The 21,072-nt window shown below is 40.4% G+C and overlaps 1 protein-coding gene across 7 annotated transcripts in view; it reads right to left on the bottom strand.

The window, feature by feature from the left end:
• NEK10 (NIMA related kinase 10) overlaps positions 1-20,708 on the bottom strand; it is a 422,123-nt gene extending 401,415 nt beyond the window's left edge. For 4 of the 7 annotated variants that reach the window (XM_015132308.3, XM_015132309.3, XM_077994147.1 and 1 more), the window contains exons 1-3: positions 20,549-20,708; positions 2,560-2,670; positions 2,217-2,277 (exon numbers count right to left, since the gene is read on the bottom strand). In XM_015132308.3, the coding sequence (XP_014987794.3) occupies positions 2,217-2,277; positions 2,560-2,633 (135 nt within the window). In that variant the 5' untranslated portion in view covers positions 2,634-2,670; positions 20,549-20,708. Of the gene's footprint in view, positions 1-2,216; positions 2,278-2,559; positions 2,671-6,133; positions 6,256-20,548 lie in introns of all 7 variants that reach the window. The other 3 variants (XM_077994143.1, XM_077994145.1, XM_077994146.1) reach the window with 1 other exon arrangement.
• Between the last annotated feature and the right edge of the window lie 364 nt (positions 20,709-21,072).

Below are 21,072 nucleotides of genomic sequence, written 5' to 3'. Positions count from 1 at the left end.
TGTTGAGCATTTCTGCTTGACTCCAGCTCTGCTTTGCTCCCAACCCTTGTTTTTCTCTTATTTTGCGCCCTGGGTTTAATGTATGACAACCTATCATACTTTCTGTCTCTTTATAAGCTCCTAATGGCTCTTTCTGGAATAAGCAAAGTATAAATAACTGTAACTTGAGTTATTTTCTCCAGTGTCTTCCCTCTCCTATAAATACGTATTTTACGAAAAGGAGAACAGGGGTAACATTTCTTATTTCAAAATTACAAATCAATGAAACTTTTATAAACACAATTAGGCATTAATTTTGTTAACCTAAGGACCTTCATTTAATTGACAGTATTTTTATTTTTTTAGCACCATCTACTTTCTGAATAACTCAAGTATTACAAATATACATTTTTGTACACGTAAAAGATTTTACAAAAATATACGCCATGTAAAGTTGTCCCACAACAGATTGCAAATTTGAAAATTGGTTAAAGGGGGAAAAAATCACTAAATTAACTTTAAGCCTGCCAGGTGTTATCAAGCAAGCAGTGTTGAAAGGGCATATAAGAGATCTAGTCAGCATAAACTTCAAAGTTGGAAAATTAGAGCCAGAAAAAACACATTGGTTTTTGTTTATGTTTTTGTTTGCCCTAGTCAGGAGGTTATACATACTCATGTGGTGACCCAATTCTCAAGTCACAATTCGATTTAGCAAAATCTGGCCAAGAACTCATCATATAGAGTGAATGAGAGGCAAAAGTCAAAGTTGCTGGCATTAGGACGTACATGATCTGTCAGGAAATAAGACATGTAAACAAGAGTTTCCAAAGCACAGGAGAAAATAATGCTACAGCATTAAAAGAAGGAGCCTTGGGAAGATAGAGATCACTTCTAGAATGGAAGCTATAAGGAGGTAGTATCATTAGAGTTGGGTCTTGGAAATGGGTGAGATTTTATAAGAAAGAAATTTAGGAGAAGGAAATAGGAAAAGCAAAAAGTAGAAGTCTTTGATATTATGTTTACATCACAGGACGTACAGTGAGAAAGAATGGGCACTACACTCAAAATGTATTCCTAGCCATCTTGCTTGCCTCTTTTAAGAAAGGAGGGACTTAATTTTGCAAGTCATTTAACAGGTATCTCAGTAGTTAGAAGCATACACAGCAAAGACGGGGTATCTGGGTTCAGAACTAGACTTCACCAATTAGGAGGCTGTATGATCTTGGGAAAGTCACTTGATTTCTTCGTGCCTGTTTCCTCATCTGTAAAAATGGGAGTTGTAATTATTAAGCAGGGTAATGCAGGTAAAGCAGTGGGCACATAGAAAGTGTTCCCTAAATATAAACTATCATTATTTGGCTTTTATATGCCATCAAATCATTTTCCAGTATAAACAGATAAAAATGCTGTAGTTCTCGTGTAAATGTGGTCGATATAACAAAAATCATCAGGGTTGGATTACCAAACACATGAGCTCTTAAACAAATTTACTTAAGCAAGAACAATGTAGACTTTGGAGCCAAACTACCAGGGTTCAGGTCCCATCCCTGTCATTTATGAGTTAAGGTGCTAAATACGTGTCTGCTATTTTCATTATTATTAGCGTTGCTATGTTGTTCCCCAAGCCTCCCTGGATGGCCTCTAATCTCATGATTTTCCAAAGTCTCACAGGTGCAAAACAAAAATGAAAAGTTTGGAGACAAATTCAAGCAGAAGTACCACTTTTTCTCTAATAAAAACATTACAATGCTACTATAAAAATAGCCAAAATTCACTCCTTGCCCCTCTTTTTGGTGAGGTACATTGTGCAGCAAGCCTCAAGAATGGTACTGTAGCAAGGGGGCAAGATTGGGAAGAGTGAGGGAGGAGGAGGAGAAAAATGTGGTAGAAAGTGCTTTGAAAAAAACAGTTTCCCTAAAGCTTGGAAAGCCAAATGTTGGCCATTCAGTAAAAGAGTATGCAGTCTGTTTACAGACGGAAGAGGAAAGGGTTTGCTAAGTAGGACACAGGGTGACAAGCATAGGCTAAAGCAGGGCCTGGCCTGAGAGAAGAATGTGGATGCTAAGTCTTGGCAGAGCCTGAATCAGGTGTCAGAGAAACAGCCAGATGAAGAAAGAGCAAAAATGTGAATGAGCAAAGAAAAGCAGACATATCGTTCATAGAGATGTTAAATGGAGTCCTTTGGAAACATATGAGTTTTCTTTTATTACCACGTGAACCTTCTTTGTAAACACTACCTGTTGTTTGCTTGATTGGACGTTCAAAAGGCACCGAAGTCTTTTGAGATCTGAATAGTCCCTAGGAGAAAGAATAACACAATGTGAACCCACAGAAGGCTCCAGGTGAACAAGATCATGTTACCCACTGATGGCATTGCCACTTGGAGGCCTGCTTTTATCAACTGGAACGTATACACACACTAAACATTTTCTTTAGAATGCTAGAAATGACCAAACATTTCAGTAAACACTATAACTGAATAGTAGTTGTCAAGAGTCTTCTGTTTCTCAAAAAGCCATTAAATCTGTTCAGTAACCACTGCTTGAGTTAATAATTAGCAAACGCTCAGTAGGGAGTTACCTGGTAGTGATTTCTTGCTGTTTTTTATCAGTTGATTTTTCTGTGGTCTTCACCTTTTTGTCTTGATCAGGCATTGTAAAACATCAACGCCCCAGAATTAACATCGCATTCCTTTCAAATTAAACCAGAGGGAAAATTTTAGTTGGGTTGTGTGCACCAAAATTTTCTCAGTTAATACAGACAAAACCCACTTGTAACATCTATTTAAACATGGAAAACCTAGATTCAGTTCTAATACATTAATAAACATGTTAATATGAATACCATTTACTATTTATCATTCAAAGGACATTGGGAACATTTAGGGCATGCTTTACCCTCACTCAGAACATAAGTATGGGTATGTCAATAGACAAAGAACAATTGGTTTGCTTTTATTTTTCTTAATCAATTTCTAATGCAATTATTTTAGTTTTCAGAATAGAAATAGAAAGTTGAAGATGCCCATATTTTCAATTACATAACAAATACAAAATTAAGTGTGTACTATGGGTTTAATTTGACTGGATGTAAAATTTTCCAACTAGGCTTCAATGCCACAGTTTGACTTCAATGTGTTGTTCAGGCATGAAAAAGTATGCATTATTGTCTTATAATAGCACGCTTCAATGTATTGTGAAATCTATGGTCAAAATCCAAGTGTTTCAGAAGTATTAAGAGGCAAAAGGAATGTACCAATGGGCATTTCACTTCCACTGAATCTAGTGAAATTTAATTTTGTGAAATGCTCAAAGACAGTTTAAGGATTTAAAAATGATTTTCCCATTATATTTGTCATATTTTTGACAAATAATTGGGCTACAATTAAGAGCCAGAGACCAAGTCTCTCAGCACAGGAGCACAACAATAAAAGGTCCAATATTAACACTTTAGGATTGCACCTAGGATATAACACCACCTCTTTCATTCAACAAATATTTATTGACCCTTTTCTATGCCCACTCTCAGACTGAAAACTGCTAAAAGGTTAAGGAAGCTATTACAGGTATGCGTTTCCACCACAAGCAAAAAAACCAAACAAAAACCCACTCACAAACTTTGAAACATGTTTATGAGGTGTTCAGGTAGAGATTTAGCATCTATTTTTACTCTAAAAGAAAGGAAGAGAAGGGAGAAGGGAGAGAAGGGGAGGTAAAAAGAATGGAGGATCTTAGTGTTTAAAAGCAAAAGACCCAAGTGTTTTTAATATGCAAATATAAAAATGTCCCGTAAGTTCTAAAATAAATGGAAATCCATTCAAAATAAATAGAATCTAACTTTACTCTTCCCTCAAAGACAGAAGAAAAACTCTACATAGCCACATTGTCCTGCTGTTGGCTTCAAATTCCTGCTCAAACTATAGCTACAGATTTTTTTAGAAGCAAAAATCGAAGTCACAATGACAAGCACGGGAGAGCCTATAGAAAAGCTCACAGGCTGCTTCTGCTAGAATGGGATCGCATTTACCACTATCAAACTCGCTCAACACCCTGTCTTATTCTCTTGCTTAATTTCCGTAATTGTATTGACCAAGTGTGTGAACAGGAAATAATGATCTAATCGTTATATCTGTTTGAGATCAGCATGTACTCCACGAGCTGGAAGGCTGAATATAGATGACTCTTTGGAAATCTTTCACTTAATTAAACAGTAAACAAATTCACCAGTATCAGCAAAAACAGACAATTGCCTTTAGGATAAAAAACAAAATCCTTTCCATTTAACGGCTGCTCAAACGGAGATATTCTGAAAAAAAAAGCTTTGAGAAGTTGGGAATGCTTTAAAATGCTTAACCTAATCCCATTTTAAATTAACAAAAATGATTATATTATACTAATGTCTATACTATAAAACAAAATGGGAGATGGGGGAAGGAAGGGCAGTTCATATGTTAAGTCAAGTTGCCCAAAGGCAGACAATGTATTAAGAAAGCATTCCCAATAGAGGTCAGGCAAGGGTGCTAACGCAAAAGCTCTCTGGAGGGTAGCTTCAGTCTAAGTCCATGGAGGAATGCGGCAGTGTAGATTAGTACTCAGAGTTGTCTAAACTGAGAGAAGTGAAAGCCTGGCTCTCATATTCCTGTAGCCTTCAGTCATAACTCCCCAGGCACTCCTCTCTTGCGGTAGTGACTCCAAGTCACTTAGAGGCAGTCCTCTAAAAAAGACATAGAGAATCTAGCTGTTAAAGCAGAACACTGACGCCAATACCAGGATACACAGTCCCAAGGAATGGGGGAGGCTCCGGGCAGAGTGCCCACATATATCCACTACAATCAACGACTGCATGTGGAAGAGCTGTGGATAATGAAGGTAAAGTATCTTTGCTATGGATACAAACTAAGCAGCGCCTACTACATTAGTTTCCAACTACTGAGTTGAATTTCCCTCTTTCTTTGCTTGACCTCGCCAGATGTTGGCATGATCTCATGTCCTAGCAGCTCAGTCCTTGGTCCTCTTCCCTTCTCTATCTGCCCCCTCTCCCAAGAATCTCTTGCAGTCTCATGGTTTTACACACCATCAGCAATTATAAATTTATATGTTCAGCCCTAACCCCATTCTGACCTCCTAAATTCACAAAGTCACCATATGGATGCCTAATGAGCATCCCAAATTTCACATACCCTAAACAGAACTCTAGACCTCCACCCCCAGTACCAAATGCCCCTAGTGCTCCCCATCTTGGTACCTGGTACCACACTGGCGCTCTAGACAAAAGTTCAGGGGACATTCTTGGCTCCTCTCTTTCCTCTACCTCCCATATTCAAGCCACCAGCAAAACTAGTTAGCTTTCCCTTCTTTCCACTCCTACTGCTATCACCCTACTCCAAGCCACCATCTTCTCTGCCTGGGTGACTGCCACAACCCCCTCAACAGTCTCTCTGCTTCCACCCTTGCTCCTCTACATCCCCAGGGAATGCTTTAAAATGTAAATCAGACCATACCACTCTGTGGCTTACAACCTTCCTGTGGCCTGCTATTGGACTTGGCTTCCAACCATGACTTTCACTGCGCTGAGCTTGCCTCCTCCCCTCTCCCCCTTGCTTCCTCCACTTCAGTCATGTTGGCTTTCTAGAGAGAAACATGAACCCAAAAACAAGCCAACTGCTATGGTTTGAATGTCTATCCTCTCCAAAATTCATGTTGAAATTTAATTGCCACTAAAACAGTATTAAGAGGTAGGACCTTTGAGAGATAATTAAGTCATGACTCTGTCCTCATGAGTGGGTTTAGTGCATTTTACAAAGGGCTTTCAGGAATGAGTTCTCTCTCTTTGCTCTTCTGCCATGTAAGAAAAAGTGTGACTCCCTTCCAGAGAAAGCAGTGTTCAAGGTGCCATCTTGGAAGCAGGGACTGGACACTTACCAGACACCAAGCCTACTAGCACCTTGATCTTGGACTTCCCAGCCTCCAGAACTGTTCTTTATAAATTACCTAGTCTGCCAGGCATGATGGCGTACACCTGTATTCCTAACACCTTGGGAGGCTGAAGCGGGAGGATTGCTTGAAGGTCAAGAGTTTGAAACCACCCTGGACAACATACCAAGACTCCATCTCTACAAAAAACTTAAAAATAAGCCAAGTGTGGTGGTGTGTACCTGTAGTGCAAGCTTCAAGAAGCTGAGGCAGGAGGATTGCTTGAGCCCAGGATGTTGAGACTGCAGTGAGCCCTCATGGTGTTACTGCATTCCAGCCTGAGCAACAGCACAAGATCCTGTCTCTTAAAAAGAAACGAATAAATAAATACCCCAGTCTGTAGTATTCTATCATAGCAGCACAAAACAGACTAAGACCACTTGTACCCATGAACATGCCAACTATATTCTTGCGTTAAAGCCTTGGCACTTTCTGCCTGCTTGCTGTTCTTTTCCCATAATCTCACGCTGGCTTCTCCATATCCTTTGGGTTTCAGGTCAGATGTGCTCTCCTAAGTGGGGGCTCCTCTGATGAATCTCTGCGACATATTCACCCCCACATACTCATACTTACCACAGCACTCTGTTTTCTTTCCTTCTGGAGTTCATCAACATTGGAAATCCTCTTGTCCATTTATTGATTCCCTTGAACTAGCTTATAAGCCTCCTATGGCAGGGACTGTGTCTGTTTCATCCACAAATATGTCCCTGACACATAGAAGAGCACATAGTGCATGACACAGTGTAAGCATGGTATAAGCCCTCAAAAAATAGGTATCACAATCTGTAAGGAGTGATTTATTTTGTGGGTTATTTGCTTTTAACAGTTACTTATTTTAAGGTTTAGAACCTCCTCTGACATCCCAAGGCTGGTGCTCCTTCTCGATGCCCCCAGAGCAGCCTATACTCCCCACATATGATTATTATTATGCGATAATCAGGAAATTCCAATATCAAATGTATAGGTTTGCTCTGGGAGATTTTGATGTTACAATTGCCTGATTACCACAGAAGGCCAGGAATTGGGCTTCCATTATTCACCACAGAATGGCGAATGGTGGGCAAAAAATATTTATTGAATGCAATGCCTAATAAATGGATGAATGGATAAAAGGATTATTTTTAAAGAAACCTGTGTCATTACTCTTTTAGGTCAACAAATTGCTCATAAAGCTCTTTGATAAATACAATCAACTGATGAGCATTTGTGATGTTGTAATAATCCTGAGCACATTCAGGAATTATTCAGTCATTGGGGGAAACTTAAGAGTTCTATATAAGAAAATATTCATTGCTGTGCTTCTGAAACTATCTGTAATAAAGAACTCTTTTTAATTTCCAATCTTTTATGGACTGATACTTTTGGTTCAAATCCTGTTCAGTGAGACCATTCCACTGGTGATGTGCCCACGCTGCCATGGCAATGCTGAAGTGCTGTAAATATTTCTAAATTCTTACTCTCAATTTCTGTCTTTATCTGCTCATAGACCAGTAACACACCAGTCTGAATATCACCTTAATAGCACTGGTCTGAATTATTAAAGTCTATCTTTTTAAGTAACAAAACTGTTTTCACAGCAACCCTAGATGAATCTCTAACTGAGAACCACAGCCCTAAGTACCGAATTCTAAGGGGACTAACCCAGGAATTGACAATTCCTTGACAACCAGGAGAGGGCGAGAGTGAGGCTGGGAAAGGAGAACTGTGGCCAAGCAGTTAAAGCTCAAGGTGGACTCTCCACTTAAAACCAAAGCAATCTTATTTCTCTGGGGTTCTGCGTACAGCTTCATTAGAGAAAAGGATTCTATTGCTAAAAATAAAAATAGAAAACCACTGATTCTCTAACACTTATTTTACCAGTGAGATTAGGCCAAAAACGTTTGCTTTTTACAAAAACTTTTGGCCTTATCTGTAAAATAAGTGTTAGAGAATTTGCTACACAAACACTTGTACCTATATGGGTTTTTCTTCCATTCTAATGAGATGGTGGAAATTTAGTTTGTTTTTTTTTTATATAGGGAATAGTCACAGTAGTGAAAGATTATATATAAAAACCAAAGGCCTGCTACTTTAAAAACAGAAACTTTCAGTGTCTTTGCTTTTTTTGTACACCTCAGTCATGGGACCTGAACACCATCTCAGATGGGAGAGAAGAGATCTTTCCAAACCTCAGGGGACAGCCCATGGGTTTGGTGCTTACAGCCCTAGACAAGTACAGATATAATCACAGTTATGATTCATTGTTGAATTTTTAAATCCATTTTTTAAAAGAAACGCTTACAAGTAACTTCTGTCCTCTATTGTTTGACATTTGGGTTAATGCTAAAGAAGTCCCCAGAGATGCACCTCATTTGCTCGTGATGTCTTGGTAACTGCTGAGTAAACACATATGACAGAGAAAGAAACACATGCCATGGCAAAATTACCTAACTGACTATAATTAATTTAAATTGTGCAATATTAACCTACTAACTAAATAACATAGGGAGTATTTGTGATATGGCTTTCAGATCTCTACCCAGAAACCCGTTTCTATTCCATGGTTGCCTTAGCTACTCAAAAGATCCTCAGGTGGCCTCATCTTTACTAAATATAAAACAGAGTCATTTGAATCATTATGGTAAATCGCCCACAAATCCACAAATACCTTTTTTTTTTCTACTAATCGCTTACGTTGCATCTTTGTAAATACTCCATTTTATTTACCACAATTACTAATGGTTAAAAACAAAACTTACAAAGTAATAACAGGCCAGGGAATGGTGGCTCGTGCCTGTAATCCCAGCACTTTGGGAGGCCAAGGCAGGTAGATCACCCAAGGTCAGAAGTTCGAGACCAGCCTGACCAACATGGTGAAACCCCGTCTCTACTAAAAACACAAAAATTAGCCAGGTGTGGTGGTGCACGCCTGTAGTCCCAGTTATTCAGGAGGCTGAGGGAGGAGAATCACTTGAACCCGGAAGGCAGAGGTTGCAGTGAGCTGAGATCATGCCACTGCACCCCAGCCTGGGCAACGGAGTGAGACTCTGTCTCAAAAAAACAAAAACAAACAATCAATCAATCAATTAAAAAGTAATAACAGTGAAAATACATCAGACTAAAGTTAATTACCACTTTGGCTTGTCAGGTTTATTATTTTGAAAAAAGCACTAAAATAAACCGCAATGAACCCTACCACAAAAGGAAGTTAGAACTTCCTGTCCTGACAAGAAGTCTCTATTTCTTCTGACGAATAATGATTAACCTTTCATTTTAGATGACAAGTTACCATTCTGTCTGTTTTCAAAGCGACATATTACAATACTTTAGAGAACTTTCAGCCCCGTAACTAACTAGAAGTACAAAATGGAAAACCATTTCTCTAATTCCTTTACTGTAGATATTTTTCTAAAAGTTCCTCTAATAGTGATTCTCTGAGAAAAGTAGTTAAAATAAGATAAAAATTCACATAGAGCAGTCAGAGATAAGACAAACATGTTAAAATGCACTGGTTAAATGTTTAGTTCTCAGTTTTGATGACTGTAACATGGCGATGGCAAATGTCAACATTAAGGGAAGCTGAGTGAAGGGTATACGGGAATTCTGTGCTGTTTTTGCAGTTTTTATGTTAAGTCTAAAATTATTTCAAAATACACACTTAAAATGTATTTACAACTTCAGCAGTTTACGTAGTTAAAGTGCTTTGAGAATAAATAAACGATTTTCTTTTTGCAAAGAATATTTGCACTAAATCTCACAAATATATAGTGCTTGGACTTTTCAAATTATGTATGCTTTAGAACATTATAAATCCTCCACAGAAAATGTCAAGTTAAATTGGTCAAATTGCTGGAAAATAAACAAATACACACACATTTTCAAAATAAAGTTGAGGAAATCCTGTAAGAAACATAACTTGCAAATACCCATTACAGTTTAGAAAGGACGTCTGGTTCTCTAGTCTAAACTGTTGTCTTGATTTTATCCCTTATATTACATTGTTATTGTTCTTCAATGGAAACTATATGTGGAATTAGCAGAAAAGAGACAGCTATGACAAGAATAAACGTCAGAGAACATGCAGTACCAGGGTGTCTAACGCCATCCTGGCCCAAGAACAGAATGTAAATGAATGAAGACAGGTGTAGAGAGTGGTAGAGCTTTGGTCACACCTGAGAAGGCACCTTCTCCCAAGAGGGATTCAAAAGCACATTAAAAATGAAGCAAAACACGACAAGACACTTGCACAAGATAATGAAACAAATCTACAGGTCACCAGTTGCAGACCATAATTCAGCTCCCTTCTACTAGAGGAGGAAATTAAGACCCAGAGAGGAAACATGTGTCAAAGGCCACACAGCATCTTTAGGAGTAGAAGGAGAACAAAGCCCACTTCACCTTCAGGATCTAAATCTTCATGGAAAACTCTAAGGCAGATGGGAAAAAGAGAACTTGTTGACATTGGCCCTTAGCCAAGGGCAGAGGGTGATATAATAACAACTGATGTTTGCATAACTTCACCTCCTGGACCCTGGGGTGCTTGCAAACATCCATTCATTCATCCTGGTTCACTCATGTGAAATATGTAGGTGGTGTATTTTAATCATCATAGAGTGGTAAACAAAGACACAGTTGGTACAGAATCTCCAAGGGCAGGAGTGTGTCGCCAGCTAAGGACAAGCATCATTATCACGGCCTTGCTCCTGAGTCAGTACACTTGCCACCTTCCTTGTGCAAAAAGTCAATACTTTAAGCACTTTTTGTAAACAAGCACCTGGGGATAAAAAGAACCAAGAATTCCAATAGTATTCTAACCCTTTCCCACTTAATCCTCCAAATAGTTACTGACCACCTGCTATGATGATGGACACTCCTTTAAGTGCTGACTTTCATTTTCCTCTGGCTAATACTGACCCAAGTTGGTCTGAGTGCTGCTCCAAAATTAACTAGAATATGTGACAACAGATACCACTACAACCTCCCTATTTTCTGATTTATTCTCATTCCAACTCATATCTTTTATTGTAAAGGGAAATCTGCAGATATTAATGTAGATTCTATGGATCCCCTCCATTGTCATTGCATAATGGTATTTGTGGTATGCTGTGTCTGTGCCTTGTATAGCTGCTACAGCATCCAATTCTACTCATCATATAGTTTACAATGTGCCTGTGTTCGAGCAAATGAACCTGAGACTCACATATTAAGTAGTGATATTGAAAAGAGGGAAAAAGGTCCAGATGATGTGAAGGAAGAATTTATATTAACCCATCAACAAAAATAACTAAAGTAGCACACTAAATTCCTCTTTTCTCATTGACCCCAAATATAATAAGAGTATATTCTATTTCCTGATTTTGTGAGAAACAGAAAAGTGAGAATTATATTTATTCATTACTCCAAGAAATATTTATTGAGTCCATAGTATATGCCAGGCACTGAGGATACAACACTGAATAAGACATGATCCATAATGTCTTCTAATAAAATAGTTAACCAACATTGTAATAAGTGATAAAGTAAGTACAGATTCAACCCAAACCCCTAGAACTTTCACAAGTGAAGAGAAGACTGAATCAACAAATTGAGGTTCATATGTTCAGTGGCGCTGCAAAAACTAGAAGTACTTTCTGGGCTATAAAATAAAATTGAATTTCATCTAATAACATTTTATTTCAAGTGCATTTTATTATTTACTGTGCTCTGACTGTGCACAAGACGCCACTGGACACTGCAAAAAAAAAATCTCTTTACAATCCAATGTGTGTGGGAAATCATAAATATGTAGGGTAAAGCATATGAAACTGCTGATAATGTCTCTTTGTAAAAGAAGACTTTTTTTTAATGGTTCAGGCAAATACAATGGATTAAATAAGAACACTAGAAATGTCAAAAAGCAGAAAAAAAAACTGTTGGAATGAGATTATAAACTGAATGAAATCGGAGGAAAGATCATAGAAAGACTTTGTGAACTGCAAACTTGAAGAAGGTCCAGAAAGATGGGCAGGGGGTTGAACAACAGGCCTGGCCAGTGAGTACAGGGATGCAGGCAAGATCCTGAAAGTGGCTTGAGGAGACAGTGAGTAGATGAGTTGAGCTGGAGCTGAAGGATCTGGAAGAAGGCGAGTGTTGGGAAAAGGAGTGAGTGGCAGCCTTCAGCCTGTAAGCCAACTTATGGAACTCCTAATGGCTAAGGAGTTTGGAAGCAATGCTATTCTCTTTGGAAGTGTAAAACATCTATATGCGGATCATTCAGTTTATCATCACATTCCACTAATCTTTGGCCAACTCTTTTGGATAAAGAGGAATTGACCTGAGGTAATGTTAGAGTGTTCATGGAATTCAAAGAACTACATTAAGTAGCAGGAACACCAGAGGTAATTATATGAGGCAAGGAGAGTGCAAACATATTAGGTGGGCACAAAAGTAATTGCAGTTTTTAGAAATGGGGAAAGGATTCCCTATTTAATAAATGATGCTGGGAAAACTGGCTAGCCATATATCGAAAGCTGAAACTGGATCCCTTCCTTACACCTTATACAAAAATTAATTCAAGGTGGATTAAAGACTTAAATGTTAGACCTAAAATCATAAAAACCCTAGAAGAAAACCTAGGCAATACCATTCAGGACATAGGCATGAGCAAGGACTTCATGTCTGAAACACCAAAAGCAATGGCAACAAAAGCCAAAATTGAAAAATGGGATCTAATTAAATGAAAGAGCTTCTGTACAGCAAAAGAAACTACCATCAGAGTGAACAGGCAACCTACAGAATGGGAGAACATTTTTGCAATCTATTCATCTGACAAAGGGCTAATATCCAGAATCTACAAAGAACTCAAACAAATTTACAAGAAAAAAACAACCCCATCAAAAAGTGGGCAAAGGATATGAACAGACACTTCTCAAAAGAAGACATTTATGCAGGCAACAGACACATGAAAAAATGCTCATCATCACTGGCCATCAGAGAAATGCAAATCAAAATCACAATGAAATATCATCTCACACCAGTTAGAATGGCAATCATTAAAAAGCCAGGAAACAACAGGTGCTGGAGAGGATATGGAGAAATAGGAACACTTTTACACTGTTGGTGGGACTGTAAACTAGTTCAACCACTGTGGAAAACAGTGTGGCGATTCCTCAAGGATCTAGAATTACAAATACCATTTGACCCAGCCATCCCACTACTGGGTATATACCCAAAGGATTATAAATCATGCTGCTGTAAAGACACATGCACACGTATGTTTATTGTGGCACTATTCACAATAGCATAGACTTGGAACCAACCCAAATGTACATCAATCCACTGGATTAAATGTCCACTTAATCCAGTCTGTCTATCCACAGACTGGATTAAGAAAATGTGGCACATATACACCATGGAATACTATGCAGCCATAAAAAAGGATGAGTTCATGTCCTTTGTAGGGACATGGATGCAGCTGGAAACCATCATTCTCAGCAAACTATGGCAAGGACAAAAAACCAAACACCGCATGTTCTCACTCATAGGTGGGAATTGAACAATGAGATCACTTGGACACAGGAAGGAGAACATCACACACCAGGTCCTATTATGGGGAGGGGGTAGGGGGGAGGGATAGCATTAGGAGACATACCTAATGTAAATGACGAGTTAATGGGTGCAGCACACCAACATGGCACATGTATACATATGTAACAAACCTGTACGTTGTGCACATGTACCCTAGAACTTAAAGTATAATTAAAAAAAAAAAAATGCGGTTTTTGCCATTGAAAGTAATGGCAAAAACCGCAATTACTTTTGTGCCCACCTAACACATTCATTCATCCTGTCTCAAATAAAACAGTCTCAAATAAAAGAGAGTCCTTTGGCATGGACCTCAGAAAAATGACACCTTCCGCTTCCTCACCCCCATATCTGACATTTGGCTACTAAGTCCAATTTTTCTGTTAAATATGACACCTATGTGTCCGCCCCCACTGCCAACGCCCTAGTCCAAGCTCACACTGGTGCCCACCGGAACCACACTATCACTTCCTAAATGATCTCCCAGCCTGCAATGTCTCCATGTCTCCCTCTCCCGGACTGCAACAAAAAACTGTCTCCACACAGCGACAAAAGCACTCTTTTTATCGTACATATTTCACCAATTATGCCTTTACAGGCTTCCCATTTCTCCTGGGATAAAAAGAAAACTTAGCAAGTTCTGTGAGGTGCTGCATGCCATTGACGCCCCTGGCCCCCTAGCCAGCTGCCACTCACACTTGGTCCTGAACTGCCACCCTAGAGTTACTTCTCCTGAATATCCCCAGGCCTTTACTCCTGGACTCAAGGGCTACGGTGGTATGGAGAGGCCTGGAAGTCTTATCCTTCATGTCTCAACTGAAGTATTCATTCTTTTTTTTTTTTTTTTTTGAGACGGAGTCTCGCTCTGTCGCCCAGGCTGGAGTGCAGTGGCCGGATCTCAGCTCACTGCAAGCTCCGCCGCCCGGGTTCACGCCATTCTCCTGCCTCAGCCTCCCGAGTAGCTGGGACTACAGGCGCCCGCCACCGCGCCCGGCTAGTTTTTTGCATTTTTTAGTAGAGACGGGGTTTCACCGTGTTAGCCAGGATGGTCTCCATCTCCTGACCTCGTGAACCGCCCGTCTCGGCCTCCCAAAGTGCTGGGATTACACGCTTGAGCCACCGCGCCCGGCCTGAAGTATCCATTCTTTGGGCTGACCTCCTAGACAGGGTCACAACCCCGCCAAGCATTGCCTTGCAGCTTTTCACAAAGAGGCTGATTCAGGTAATAATTCAATAAATACATATGTCCATCTCCATTAGTTTACTGTAAACTAGTCAAGCATATGGAGGACAGCTTTTTGGCTCATTCCCAGTATCTAGCACATACTTTGTAGTTTATAATAAAAGAGGGATTCAATAAATAATTGCTGAATGAATCAATGAATGAACAGATTCCAAGTTAAATGTGATTGCGAAGCTCCAAATATAACTGGAAATATCATGATGTAGATATGGAGAGTAAAGACAATGAAAAAGAACAGCAATTAAGTTTGCCCCAGCTGACTAGTATCCAGTGATTGTAGCATGTTGATTTGACAAAATATCTCTATAAATACAAGGAAGCTACAAAGAAAAGAATATAAAGTATTACATTGATGTTAAAGACGTACTACCTCAAGGATACATGAACAGGACAATAATGTTTCCTAAAGGAAAGATGAGTATTCACATTGTGTCAAGTGTAGCATACACATGTGTATTATATGAATGCCACTGTCTCCACTGATGCAAGTTGACAAGTCTGGGAATGTGAATTCTCCTGGTTACACCACTGGAATATAGTCAAAAAGAATAACAGGGGTAGAGGAGGCTTGGTTTCCACTTGCCCACTGAGTGACCTCAAAAGTGTCACTGGATTTCTCTATTTTCTCATTGGCTGAAAAATAGAAATAACAACATGCCTATGACAAGGTGGCAGTTGGGACTAAATAGAGTGACATCCCTTTAGAAATGTCAACAACTAGAGAACTGTGTTACTATTATGATAGTTGTTGTAAGTATCATCTTTTGTGTGTGTGTGTGTGTGGAGAGTGCAGTCTCACTGTGTTGCTCAGGCTGGTAATAATATTACTTCATTTGAAGAGCTTGTGTATTTACTTTATTTATTTATTTTTTGAGATGGAGTTTTACTCGTCACCCAGGCTGGAGTGCAGTGGCACGATCTCGGCTCACTGCAACCTCTGCCTCCCAGGTTCAAGCAATTCTCCTGCCTCAGCCTCCCGAGTGGTTGGAATTGCAGGTGCCCACCACCATGTCTGGCTAATTTTTATTTTTATTTATTTATTTTATTTTTTTTTTTCTATATTTTTAGTAGAGATGGGCTTTCACCATGTTGGCCAGGCTGGTCTCAAAGTCCTGACCTCAGATGATCCACCCTCCTCGGCCTCCCAAAGTGCTGGAATTACAGGTGTGAGCCACAGCACCTGGCTGTGTATTTATTTTAAATCATTCGTCTATATTTATTGATTTTGACTCATTAATGAAAAATACTAGAGATAAAATTAAAAATAGGGTTTAAATTCAATGTCATAAATGGTTTTCATTTTAATTTTTAAAAACCTAATAAGGGTTATTCTTACAAGCACATTAGTATATTCATTTAATCCTCAAAATAACCCTTTGAGGTAGTAATATATCTCCAACTTACAGATGAAGAAACTGAGGCACTAAAATGTCCAGTAACTTGACCAAGATCTCATACCTAGTAATAACAACAGTCATAATAAAAGCAAACATTTATATGGTGGTGCTAGCACTGTTCTAAGTGCTTTCTATACATTACCTAATGTAATACTCCTAATGAATCTATAAGGTAGCTACCCTTACAGTCCCTAATTTACACACGAAGGAAATGAGGCCCAATGAGGTTCATCCATTTGCCAAGGTCCCACAGCTGGTAAGTGGCAGAGCAGAGATTTGAAGCCAGGCAGAACCCTTCCTGTTAATCTAATGCAGTACTAACTCTCATTTATTGGTGGCATTTATCCAGCTCTCTATTCACCTAAGTGAATTTTCTAGATACTTATTTCTTTAATAAACAAATATTATTTTATTCATACTTTTCATATTAACAATTGCCTGTCTTTTACTAAATATACTAAATACTGTGCAACTTTTTCCTGATGGCCCAAGGTCAGTGTTATGACTGCTGTGCTTTATCTGTCCTGCTTGTAGTTTTTACTTTAAGTTTTACAGGAGTGCTTAGGTATCTTTTGTAGACATGAGCCAGTCAGTTGTCATTTTGTCACTGTGATTCTGCTGACTGCTTTGAAGCTAGAATCTGTGTCTATCGTAACTATTTCTAATATAAGATTTAATAAGCTTTGAATTGATGCCAACTCTATGGACTTAAGTCCATGACTTTCATTATGACCATGGCAGATTTTAGCTGAGATGAGGGGAGTCTGACCTATAGATAAGTATAAGGAATTATTTTACCAAATGAAAAACTATATATTTTATCCAGTGCGCATATTCCTGTTTTTTTGTTTTTGTTTGTTTGTTTGTTTGTGTTTTTTTTGAGATGGAGTCCCGCTCTGTTACCAGGCTGGAGTGCAGTGGTGCCATCTTGGCTGACTGCAACCTCCGCCTTCCAGGTTCAAGTGATTCTCCTGTCTCAGACTCCAGAGTAGCTGGGATTACCAGCACACGTCACCACACCCAGCTAATTTTTATATTTTTAGTAGAGACAGGGTTTTACCATGTTGGCCAGGCTGGTCTCGAACTCCTGACCTCAAGTGATCCTCCCACTTTGACCTCCCAAAGTGCTGGGATTATAGGTGTGAGCCATCGTGCCTGGCCATTCCTGTTTCTTAAATCATGATACATATCAGGCATATATATGAGTTTGTTTAAAGTTCACTTTCATCTAGAAGATGAAATCTTTGAAACTGTAAGACTTATTCCCAAATCCAAGTCATACACACTATCCACAAGCTGATTATTTCTATTCCCTCATCCTGCTTTACTTATTTCTCTCCTCGTATTGTGTTCCAAATAGAACATAATACAAATAAATAACATTTACATGGCAGTTCCTGCATAACGACCATTGTTCTAAGAAATTTTTCCATATTAATTCATGTAATGTTCACAACCACCTCATTTTACAGATGAGGAAACTGAGGTGCAGAAAGATTAAGTAACTTGCCAATCCCATATCTAGAATTTGGGGAGCTAGGATTAGAACCCAAGCAGTTTGACTCGAGAATCTGTGTTCTGTGAACTCTGCTCTACTGTGCCCTGAGAACTGTCCAAAGATAATAGTGCCTTTGTTTTGTTCACTGCTGAAGGCCCAGGTGTTCAACAAATATTTGTTGACTGTCTGGATGAACTTCCAGCTTCTCTCTGCCTATCCAAGTGCTCAACCCAGTTCACTCTGACTTCAGCCTCAAAGCTTGACTGGCTCTGACAGGCAGAGTAACATTCCAGGCCCTTCTTCCACCTCCTGAAGACTTTATTGGTTGCACTGTCTTTTGGCTCACCCTCACTGGGCATGGAGCCCCAAACCCATTAGATGGTCAATAAATACTCCCTAAATGATTGAGACTCTGAGCTGTATCAGGCTGTCGCCAAACACAAAAGTTTGTGATCAAGTACTATAACAACAGGATGGTGTCCTAGAAATTGCACTTGACTGAATCAAAAGATTGATTTTTACCTTTTGTGAACTGACCATGCCAATTTCACAACTCTAGCCTTCGGTGGTCTTTTTTTTTTTTTTTTTTTTTTTTGAGACAGAGTTTCACTCTTGTTGCCCAGGCTGTAGAGCAGTGTGGCATGATCTTGGCTCACTGCAACCTCTGTCTCCCAGTTCAAGGGATTCTCCTGCTTCAGCCTCCCAAGTAGTGGGGATTATAGGCTTGCGCCACCACGCCCAGCTAATTTTGTATTTTTTGTAGAGACGGGGTTTCACCATGTTGGCCAGGCTGATCTTGAACTCCTGACCTCAGGTGATCCACCCACCTCGTCCTCCCAAAGTGCTGGAATTACAGGCATGAGCCACCGTGCCTGGCCCAGTGTGTTCATCTTTAAGCTTGAAAGCTTACTATATATAAAGCACTATGCCTTTGGTATGAATTATGTACATATAATCTTTAAAACAATCCTATGAGCTAGGTGCTATTATATGCCCATTGTGCAGATAAAGAATCTGACTAGAGGCTAAGTGATTTGTTATGTGTTACACAACTAAAATGCTAGAGCTAGGATTCAAACCTATGTATGTATGACTCCAAAGCTTAGCTCTTGCAAACCATGCTATACTGTCTCTCTCTCTCTTTACCATTTTAAGCTTATGTCATATAATAACAGCTACCGTGATAACGATTATAGCTTAAACCATAAACTGTGAATTGAAGTAGTTTCCAATTACTGACGGTCTTGAAATTAAAGTAAAACCTGTAAATTCAACATTTACCTTTTATAACCAAAAGCTTCATTGGTCATTTCTAACTTTTCTGGAAGAAATAAAGATACCATGGCAAATAGTAACTTCTCATTTTAGAGATTCAACCAGTTAACAAGTATTTGTTGAACACCTGTTATGATGTCTTGTACTGGGCTAAATGCTGGATATATATAACAATAGTGACTGAGACAAAGATGGCTTCTGCCATCACAGAGGCAGTCTAGAGAAAGAAACAGTAATCAAGCAACATACAGAAAATTATTGGGGAGTGAGAGCAGGAGTGTGGGGGTGCAAAAAGGAGAGGCCATTCCAGGCAGTGTGAGCGACAGGTGAGATAACTACACACAGGAGAAAATGTGACATATTCTGGGAACAATCAAAATGGAACTGCTGATAGAAGGCCTAACTAAAGATTGGATTAGGGTAATGGGGAATCATTGCAGGACTTTAGGTAGGGAAGAGAAATGCCCTTATGTGCGTTGTAAAAAGATCAGTTTAGCCGGGCGCGATGGCTCACGCCTGTAATTCTGAGGCTGAGGCGGGTGGATCACCTGAGATCACGAGTTCGAGACCAGCCTGGCCAACATGGTGAAACCCCTTCTCTACTAAAAATACAAAAATTAGCCAGGCGAAGTGGCTTGCGCCTGTAATCCCAGCTACTCTGGAGGCTGAGGCATGAGAATTGGTTGAACCCGGTAGGCGGAGGTTGCAGTGAGCTGAGATCGCTCCACTGCACTCCAGTCTGGCAACAGAGCAAGACTCCTTCTCAAAGAAAAAAAAAAATCAGTTTAACAATGGTGGGAAAAAAGTGAATTGGACAGATAGGGCCAGACTAGAATCAAAGAAGCCAGATGGATGTTGAATTTAACCAAGAGATGGTGGAAATTGAGACAGTAAGAACAGAGATGGTAATGTGGGAATTGATTCAACATCTATTAAGAAGGGATAGTCTTGATAATTGATAGAGATGCAGAGGAAGCAGCAGTAAGTGTCATGGATGTTGTCTAGAGTGTAGGTTTTGAAAACTGAATGGAGAGTGGAATCCAAGAGCAGTAGCAGGCGTGGGGAACATGGCGTTCAGGGTTGCACATGTGTGGCATTAACTTGGCAGCTGGATTTTGGCGTCTGACGCTTAGTGGAGCAGGCTAGGTTCCAGGTGGAGGCTTTCTAACCATCATCGGATACGTGGTGCCTGAGGCGAGGAAGTGGAAGGGCTCACCGAAGTGGAGCAGAAAAGCAAAGGGGCAAAGTCAAAGCAGCATCCTGTAAGGAGAAGGCAGAAAAGCGACGCTCACAGAGATGAAGAATGAACCTCCAGAGGCGTCGGAGCAGATTGGAAGAGACACATTCAGGCTCCATTTAACCAGAATAATTCCGTTATCAAAATGGAAGCGCCAAGAAGCATCGTTGATGGCGCTTTGCCACCATCCATCCGTCCAACACAAACCCACCTGCTTCGAAAAGACTGCCTCACGTAGTGACTCACTTACCCACCACAGCCGCATTCTCTACCCCTGCCTCTTGTCTAGTGAAGCTGGCTCCCGAGGCTTCGGGGCCGCTCCACAGGCACCTGAGGACGTCTCCCCGGAGACCCTGACTCAAGCTGCGCGCCGGCACAGCCGGGCAGCGGCTCCCGCCTACTCACCGCGCCGGAGGGACGGTCCCTCCTTCAGGCCAATCTCCTTCTCATTGTCCCTGCTGCTGTCACCTGCTGCTGCAGACCAGGGGTCCCGTCCAGTCTTAGCCCGTCTTGTCCTCCCCCCCAGCCTACTCGCAGTCCCCTCAACCTCGAGTACACCGCGGCCAGCTGCGCCGTTGGTTTTCCAATCAAATCCTCCTCCAGGCCACCAACCGGCGCTGGCCAGGCCAATGCCGACAATTCTTCCTCCGCCTCCCGGGGCCCCTCAGCCAATCGGGAGCAGCCATGCTGCGCAGTGCAGAGCGCCATAGCGACGGATGACGCCTGCCAGGGAATCGCCGTAGCAACCAGAGACGCGCTAGGTCCACCACCAAGCTTGCAAGCAGAAGAGGAGGCAAGTGATGCTGAAGGCTGTGCTGCAGCCACTTCACTGGAACCTAGAGCTACCTGTGAACAGGTCTCCTAAACGTTGAAGATTTTTCTGGATTTAGGGTGTCTAACCTTTGATGGGAAAGGGCAGCTTCATCTTG

Source organism: Macaca mulatta, chromosome 2 (assembly GCF_049350105.2).
Source record: "Macaca mulatta isolate MMU2019108-1 chromosome 2, T2T-MMU8v2.0, whole genome shotgun sequence".
NCBI lineage: Eukaryota > Metazoa > Chordata > Mammalia > Primates > Cercopithecidae > Macaca > Macaca mulatta.
Note: the sequence above shows the minus strand (reverse complement) of the source record. Positions and strands in the feature narration are given on the sequence as shown.